At 47.3% G+C, this 8721-nt stretch overlaps 1 protein-coding gene across 1 annotated transcript in view; it reads right to left on the minus strand.

Moving 5' to 3' along the window:
• Window positions 1-8721, minus strand: part of pde9aa (phosphodiesterase 9aa) — a 37245-nt gene that overhangs the window by 2737 nt on the left and 25787 nt on the right. Inside the window, 8 exon segments of the mRNA XM_027290708.1 lie at window positions 728-884; window positions 972-1054; window positions 1621-1725; window positions 1840-1926; window positions 2868-2944; window positions 3630-3707; window positions 3799-3846; window positions 3849-3881. Of these exon segments, the coding sequence (XP_027146509.1) occupies window positions 728-884; window positions 972-1054; window positions 1621-1725; window positions 1840-1926; window positions 2868-2944; window positions 3630-3707; window positions 3799-3846; window positions 3849-3881 (668 nt within the window).

Raw genomic sequence — 8721 nt, forward strand, 5'->3', positions numbered from 1 at the left:
TTGTAGATGTATAGTGAACGCCCTATGACATATGCTTTGTATCTGTTTTGTGTGTGTGTTAATAAAACTTAGCCAGAAGCTTTGGGACCTCAGAACTCAGCAGTGCGAGAAGGTGAACAGGCCGCGGAGTCTGTTAGGATTCAGAGCTGTGTTCTCCCTTTGCAAAGGTGAAACTGGAATCTGTCTTTGTCTCCTTCATTTCAGACATCTCTCTGTTTGTATTTCAGGTCTGTAGCAATTCGGGGTGGTTTTGCAACACCACAACAGGAGCTAATGGAGGCTAACGGGAGCTAACAGAGGCTAACAGTTCCTATAGGGAGCTAACAGGAGCTAATGGAGGCTAACGGGAGATGGCTAACGGGAGCTAATGTTACTGTTAGCGTAAAGAGAAGCAGCAGATCCTCAGTGTTCAAGGCTAAAAGCTAAAGGCTAACAGGAGCTAACAGAGGCTAACGGGAACTAGCTAATGGGAGCCAACAGGAGCTTTAACTTAACCTAAAATAACGTTGGTCTAACATTAAAATAACGTTGGTCTAACAGTGAAATAACGTTGGTCTAACATTAAAATAACATTGGTCTAACAGTGAAATAACAACATGAAGATAAACAGACGTTAGGTCACCTGTGGAGTTTCGTTATTCTCTCTATCGGCCCCCTAATGGAATGACTCTTGTCCAATCAGATCGCTCGGTCTGAGCTACCTGTTGTGTAACGTAAACAGTCCCACCTGTCGTATCTGCTTGAAGGCCTCGGGGTCGAAGTTGGAGAAGATGTTGCAGTCGGGCTGAGAGAAGATCTGGAAGGCCACGGCGCAGTGATGGTTCTCCAGAGGGGAGATGTCGTTGTAGCGAACAGCCAGCTCTGTTCGGGCGTTGATCTGGTACCTGCCGGCAAGAAAGGAAGGACAGAAGAGGTGAAGGAGACGAGGAGACGAGGAAGGAAGACAGAGCGATGAACTGGACGCGTCTTACGTGTTGTTGAACCCGGGGTGGTCGAGGTCGTGACACACGGCGGCCGTCATGAGAATCAAAATGTCGACCTGAGTGAACTTCTCCTGGAAAACAAGCAGATTCATTAACGTGTGTGTGTGAGAGTGTGAGAGAGCTCATTAAGTATGTGTGTGACCTCGTTAGCACATCAGTGGTGCAGATGCTTCATAATCAGTCATTAGGCATGTGTTAATTAAACCTCCAGCGAATGGTCGCCCCTGACGACGGAGGGAGGAGAGGGAGACGCTGAGAGAACGAAGAAGAGGAAGAAGAAGAGGACGAAGTCTTCTAATTATGTTAGCTCAGTCTGTAGCTGCTGTTAGCTGCTGTTAGCTGCTGTTAGCTCAGTCTGTAGCTGCTGTTAGCTCAGTCTGTAGCTGCTGTTAGCTCATGTTAGCTCAGTCTGTAGCTGCTGTTAGCTGGTGACGGGTGACGTTAGCTTTGACTTTGGACTGTGTTGTAATAATGTAGTCCATTTTTAAGCTTATGTTACGTTAGCTCATTTTGCACACTGTCTGTTAGCAAAGGCTCAGCAGCCTCTGTGGCCATAATGGCAGAGGAGAGGAGAGCGAAGAGTTGATGTTGCTTTAATGGATTAGATGTTTGGTGCTAGCATGGGCTAGCTGGTTACCTGCAGGCTGCAGAGGCAGATCATGCTGTACATCATCTGCGTGACGCAGAAACAGTGGCGGAAGTTGTGGAAGGGGTTGTTCTTGTAGTTGTCATGGATACAAAGCTGCAGACAGACAGACAGACAGACAGACAGAGAGGAAGACAGACAGGCCGTCACATTTTTAATCACGTCAATAACGTCACAGGAAACCGATGCTAACGTTGGTGCAGGTCTCACCAGCCATCTCTTGAGCGTGATGGGGTTGATGTTGAAGTCTTTGACCAGGCCCAGGTCGTGGTACATGTGCTCCAGGCAGCTCAGCATCTGTCACGACCAACGATGATCAGTGTCTGAACGGCTAAAAGGAGCTAGGCTACGTTAGCAGCTACTTTAGCAAAACACAAACACAAATCTCTGAGCGAACCGTCAGAGGTGGCGTTGCATTGTGGGTAATGTAGGCAGAAGAATATGTGGCATCAAAATGTTTTAAGATCGTGATTCTACGGAAGCCCTGAGGTAAGGTGAGGACGAGGACAGTGGTTATGACGTAAGAACAGGTGAAATGCCGTTAGCCGTGCAGCTAGCCGCCCTGTTAGCTGAATTTGAATGTAGAGCTCAACGTACAAATTAGCATTAGCAGCTAAACTAGCTAATCTCTAAGGTTAGGTTGTAATTCAAGCCTTTATTTTGAAAGGTGGAGCTAGATATCTAGATACACCACAGTGTCTCCTTCACCTTTAGGTGGTTGCAACACATAACTACACCACTAGATGCCACTGCACTGCACACTGGACCTTTAAGTCATGAGCACAGGAGATTATTATTATTATTATTATTATTATTATTTGACACTCAGAGCTTCCAGATTAAATGATTTGAACCTCGTTAAACATGTCTGGTCGGTTCAGGGTCGCTTTCTTATCTACTGTAAGCAAAGACTTTATCTTAATGACACAATTAGGAAATTATTAATAGCATATTCACTGATAATGTGCAACTTGAGTTGATTAAGCAGTAATAATTAACAGTTATTACCCTGACCTTGATGAGGAGTTAATCAGTGGATTAATCAGGGCATGAGTCTCACCTCATTGGGCTCCCACTGCCAAGCATCGAATGTGGACAATCTAAGAGCTTCTATTGTCTCCTTAGACAGGTGGTACTACACACACACACACACACAGAGGGCAGCAGGGCACACAGGAAGACAGACGGGGAGAGAAGAGAGGGGTGAGACAGGTGAGGCCAGGCTGCTCCAGTCTTACCTCGTTGGCCTCCCACAGCCAGACATCGAAGGCGGGTTTTTTCAGGGCGTCTATGGTCTGTTGTGACAGCATGTACTGCAGGCAACAGAGCGCAGTTAACCCTGTCCACCTGCGCCTGGCTCGGGGGCACACCTCTACACACCTTTACACACCTCTACACACCTTTACACACACCTCTAAACACCTCTACACACCTTTACACACCTTTACACACCTCTACACACCTTTACACACTTTACACACACCTCTAACACACACCTTCTACACACCTTTACAACACTCTCTACAACCTTAACACACCTCTACACACCTTTACACCTCAACACCTTTACACACCTTACACACCTCACACACCTTACACACCTTTACACACACACCTTGTACACACTCTCACACAAACCTTTACACACACCTCTACACACTCTACACACCTTTAACACCTTTACACACACCTTAACACAGAACCTTTACATACACACCTTACACACCTCTAAAAACATTTCTCACTTTATATATGCGACTGAAAGAAAAGCATCACCGTGAGATGACCTCACATGACTGACCTAATTAACCTGATTAACATCCATAAAAAACAGTGACATGGTCACATCAGCTCCACCGTGTTCAAACATTAATCAAATCATGTTTGGTACGTGGAACCACGTTTGGGAACAAATGTTTGTTTCTCTGGTTCCTGGAACACAGTGAAGGTGTGACACCAGCACGCTACCTGGCAACAAACACAAGCTAACAAGACTTACCTTGGATAGGAGGGCACGTCTCTGCGAGGAGTCAGTTCTTGTTGTCTTCCAGGAAAATTACTGGAAAAAAATAATACAGCTTCAGTCCATTTAGTACGCATTTATATATCATATATATATATTGCTAATTAACTGACATTAAAGGACCAGTCAGGTAACCTGTCCTCAACCTGTTGTTTCTGGTGCCATCTCCTCGCGGAGCTTCTTGATGTCGTTGGACATTTCTCGATCTCCACCACCTTCATGCCCTCCACTGCAGACACACACAGAGTCATCCGTTAACACACAACTGACGTCTGTCTGAACGGTGTCTCTGTCATTCTACGTCTGTTCTCACTATGTAACTTTGGGCTCCGGTCGGGGAAGTACGTAACGCTTTACGGCACTAAGTCACACAGCGCAACTATTCACTGATTCGTGGTGAAACTGGATCATATTTTATGGAGGAAATGTTTTCTGGTTTTCCCTCTGATGTCCTCCGGCTGCTCCGCCTCAACTCTCTGTGATTTACAGAGTTTATGATGTGACAGTGAAGTAACTGCTGACAGCTGTAGCAGCTGCTGTTTAGCTCATGTTGTTAGCTCAGTCTGCTATTGTTGCTGTTACTGACGAGAAGAGGGAGGTTTTCAAGCCCAGGGGAATGCTGACAGCGGAATGGAGCCAGTTTGTTGTCTCAGAACTGGAGCCAGCAAACGGGCAATGTAACGGTCGACCTCTATGGCGAGACAGAAAGCCCGCGTCCGCAACTGTCTAAACCTGGCGTATCTGTACGTCCCGCACAGGCAACGTTCTAAAACCGCGTATCTCTGGACGTCCCCGCAGACTGTCTAAAACCTGGACGTAGTCTCCTGTGACGTCCCCGCAGACTGTCTAAAAACCTGGACGTAGTCTCCGTGGACGTCCACGCAGACTGTCTAAAACTGGACGTAGATCCCGTGACGTCCCCGCAGACTGTCTAAAAACCTGGACGTAGTCCCTGAGACGTCCCCGCAGACTGTCAAAACCTGGACGTAGTGTCCGTGACGTTCCCCGCAGACTGTCTACAACTGGACGTAGTCTCGTGACGGTCCCGCAGACTGTTTCTAAAACCTGGGACGTAGGCTCCGTGACGTCCCCGCAACTGTCTAAAACCTGGACGTAGTATATGTGACGTCCCGCAGACTGTCTACAACCTGACGTAGTCTCCGTGACGTCCCCGCAGACTGTCTAAACCCGGACGTAGTCTCCGTGACGTCCCCGCAGACTGTCTAAAACCTGGGAAGTAGCTCCGTCGTGACTTCCCCGCAGGGACTGTCTAAAAACAGGACGTAGTCTCTGTGAGCGTCCCGCAGACTGTCTAAACCTGGACGTAGTCTCGTGACGTCCACGCAGGACTGTCTAAAACCTGGACGTAGTCTCGTGACGTCCCCGCATACTGTCTAAAACCTGGACGTAGTCTCTGTGACGTCCCCAGACTGTCTAAACCTGGAGTAAGTGCTTGAGACTCCACAGCAGACTGTCTAAAAACCTGGACTTATAGTCTCCGTGAAGTCCCCGCAGACTGTTAAAACCTGGACGTAGGTCTCTGGTGACGTCTCCACAGCCGTCAAAACCTGGACGTGTCTCCGTGAGTCCCCGCAGACTGTCTAAAAAACTGGACGTAGTCTCCATGACGTCCCTGCAGCCTGTCCTAAAACCTGGACGTCGTCTCTGAGACGGCCCCGCAAGACTGTCAAAAAACCCTGGACGTAGCTCTGTGCGTCCCCCAGATGTCTACAACCTGGAGTAGTCTCCGTGACCGTACCCGCAGACTGTCTAAAAACCCTGGACGTAGTCTCGTTGACGTCCCCGCAGCAGACTGTCTAAAACCTGGACGTCGTCTCCTGTGACGTTCCCGCCAGACTTGTTCTTAAAACTGGACGTGTCTCGGACGTCCCAGGCGACTGTTCTAAAAACCTGGACGTAGCTCTTGTGACGTCCCCGCAGACTGTCTAACACCTGGACTTAAGTCTCTGAGACGTCCCAGCAGACTGTCTAAAACCTGGACGTAGTCTCTGTGACGTCCCCGCAGACTGTCTAAAACCTGGACGTAGTCTCTGTGACGTCTCCACAGACTGTCTAAAACCTGGACGTAGTCTCCGTGACGTCCCCGCAGACTGTCTAAAACCTGGACGTAGTCTCCATGACGTCGGTGGGTGGAGCTGAGGCGGGGTACGATCCAACAAAACCAACTTGCCGTACAATTAAATATACATGGAGTGACTGAGGAAGAGCAGCCTGAGAGTCGGAGGGAGTCGTGGTTGGTGGTGTAGGAGGTGTAGGAGGTGTAGGAGGTGCATCGTGCAGCTGTAGCTGCCCTCACTGACCCTGCAGCCTGTATGAAGTCCAGCAGCATCAACTCCATCAGTTATGTGATGGTGTCGGTGCCAGTCGACCACCTCACCTATCAGAACTCTTTGGACTCATCACCATCCTCCTCCTCCTCCTCCTGCAGCTGCTGCTGATGAACGGTCGACAACACTCCAGCTCCCGATAAAAACAGGTGACCATGGCGACCAAAGTGACGAGAGGATGGAGATCTGTGTGGGCGCCAATGCTGTTGCCGTAGAAACCAGGTATCCAGGCAATTGGCATCTTGTGTGAAGTGGCTGTGTACGTCAGATGTGAAACTACTACAGCACAGTGAGTCAGAGCGTCTGACTGAGATCAGTTTCAGTCTTCACAGAGTCACTGTGTTATTATTCTTAATGCATCTGTCAGTTTATAACATTCATGATCTCCAGAGGATGAAGCCTCTTGACTTTATAATCTCCTGACTTTAACTGTAGCGCCATCTTCAGGTTCATTGTGGTTTTTCACTGAAATGTCTCAACAACTCTGTTAGTAAAAAAAAAAGTTGGGAAACTGAAGTCCAGACCTGTTGATCGCGTCAAAATCAAGCCGTCTACAGAAGAGTTTGGGAAATCGCCATGGTGACAGAAGCAAACTCAGGTCGCGTTGTCATGGCGACTGAAAGGGTCGGTGCAAAGAAGGGGACTATTATGAAATTGCAGCCGCATCACGTGTCGACACACACACACACACACACACATGCAGTCAGAGACAGAAGATGTCGGGGAACACGTCAACGCAATCTGGTGTTTGTTAATGCGTGTGGGTCTGGGGGGGGGGGGGGGGGGGCACACGTATGATGCATTACATACGGCCCACACACATCACACAACATACTACACACCTACACACACTGCGAGCTTTCACAAGAGACACACAGCGGTGTTATGTCACGTCACACCTCGACAGACCGACAATGGTTTGACCTTTTTACATGTTACTGCTGCAGAGAGAGGACGTGATGGAGACGTGATGGAGACATGATGGAGACGTGATGGAGACGTGATGGAGACGTGATGGACACGTGATGGACACGTGATGGAGACGTGATGAAGACGTGATGGAGACGTGATGGAGACGTGATGGAGACGTGACACGTCCAACTCCACAAAGAAGTCATGTGACCACAGTCCTGTGCAAATCTGCATTTACACAACTTTTTTTACTTTGTTTTCTGTCATTTTTTTTCGAGCAAAGTTTGTTTTTGTTTTCTCTGTAACGAAAACGTCTTTCCTGCCAACAGTTATGGAGGTTGCCTTGGTGACAACAAACGAAAGTGTTTTGTGGGTTTAAATTCAGTCGGTTCATTTTGTTACACAGCATCTGAGACGGTCGACGTGCACGGCAGCACGTCAGGAACATTTTTCACCAGGCCAAACAGTTATTATGTCAACATGCACACGACTGATGAAGCCTCGTATTCGCACCAACAGAACAAATGTGTGACGTCGTCGTGGGCCGTGTTGGAAAACACTGAGAAACTTATGACAATATTTGATTTTTTTTATTGATCCAAAAGTCTATTCAGATTTTTTTGATATCTTTAGTCGGAGCCCAAAACATCCGTCTGACATCAATAAATAGTTTCTCAATTGATTTTCCAAAAAATGTTTCAATATTATGATTATTATGAAAATGATCGACTCCTGTCTGTGGATAAAATATTTTACCACAAAGTCAATTATTCATTCATTTATCTTGAGTTACGGCTGCGCTCATCAAATCGATGATTATTCAGCACGACGCGTGGACAACGTGAAACCCAACGACAAATATAATTACTTATATTTACACTTATGAATAATCATTAAATCTGAGTCTGCTGCAGGTTTCTTTGACTTGATGTACAGCTCGCAGATTCAGCCTGACCTTGATCTTAAGTCACAGTCTTACCTGGACGGATGTAATCATTGCAGAGCGATCACTGATTAAATGTTCCTATGGAGAATTATAACAGCCGAGAACACTGAGACCTATGTTATAAAAAAAGGAAGACTAGATATCACAACACCTTTATTGATCCGATTTTATTGTCGCCTTTTATCTCGAGTGAACCAAGATGGCATCAGACAAGCAGGTGCAAAAACTACATAAACTATGGCGGCGGAGGACAAACTTCCTCCTCGCGGTTCATAAAACAACCTCAGTGACCTCAGCGCCCGAGCGTGACCTCAGCGCCGGTCGACGTTGTATAAGCGTGAAGATGACACATTCCTGGCGGCTCTAAACGAGCTGACGTGTGGTCAATGTTCAGGAGATCCTAATAGCAGCACAAGGTCAACAGCCTGGAGGTGGGTCAGCAGACCACACAACTTATGCAGCTTCACTTTATCTAATCACGGCCTCATAAAGTGGAGGAACATGAGTTCAGACAACATGCACTGAGGGCATGCAGCTATCTCTAATGTACACTAATCAGTGCAGCACTACTGTATAGAGTCTGTGCAGGCTGAAGTGAACTTGATGACAGGTCTGTATATATATATATATAATATAAATATATATTTGGGGAGGCGGGAACAGACTTACGCTCTACTCTTTTCTCCAACATGGCGAGCCGGTTGGTGACCTCGGTCTTCAGCTCGTTGATCTTGAACGCCCTGCAGACAGACGAGCGACAGATGAATTACGACGTGTTGCAGTGTGTAACAGAAATCTGACACATCTTTTCATTAACGCGTGCAGAGAAACTATGCATTTAATATTTTTAGGCTGGATTACGG

This window comes from Larimichthys crocea, chromosome XVIII, assembly GCF_000972845.2.
Source record: "Larimichthys crocea isolate SSNF chromosome XVIII, L_crocea_2.0, whole genome shotgun sequence".
In the NCBI taxonomy this organism is placed as follows: domain Eukaryota; kingdom Metazoa; phylum Chordata; class Actinopteri; family Sciaenidae; genus Larimichthys; species Larimichthys crocea.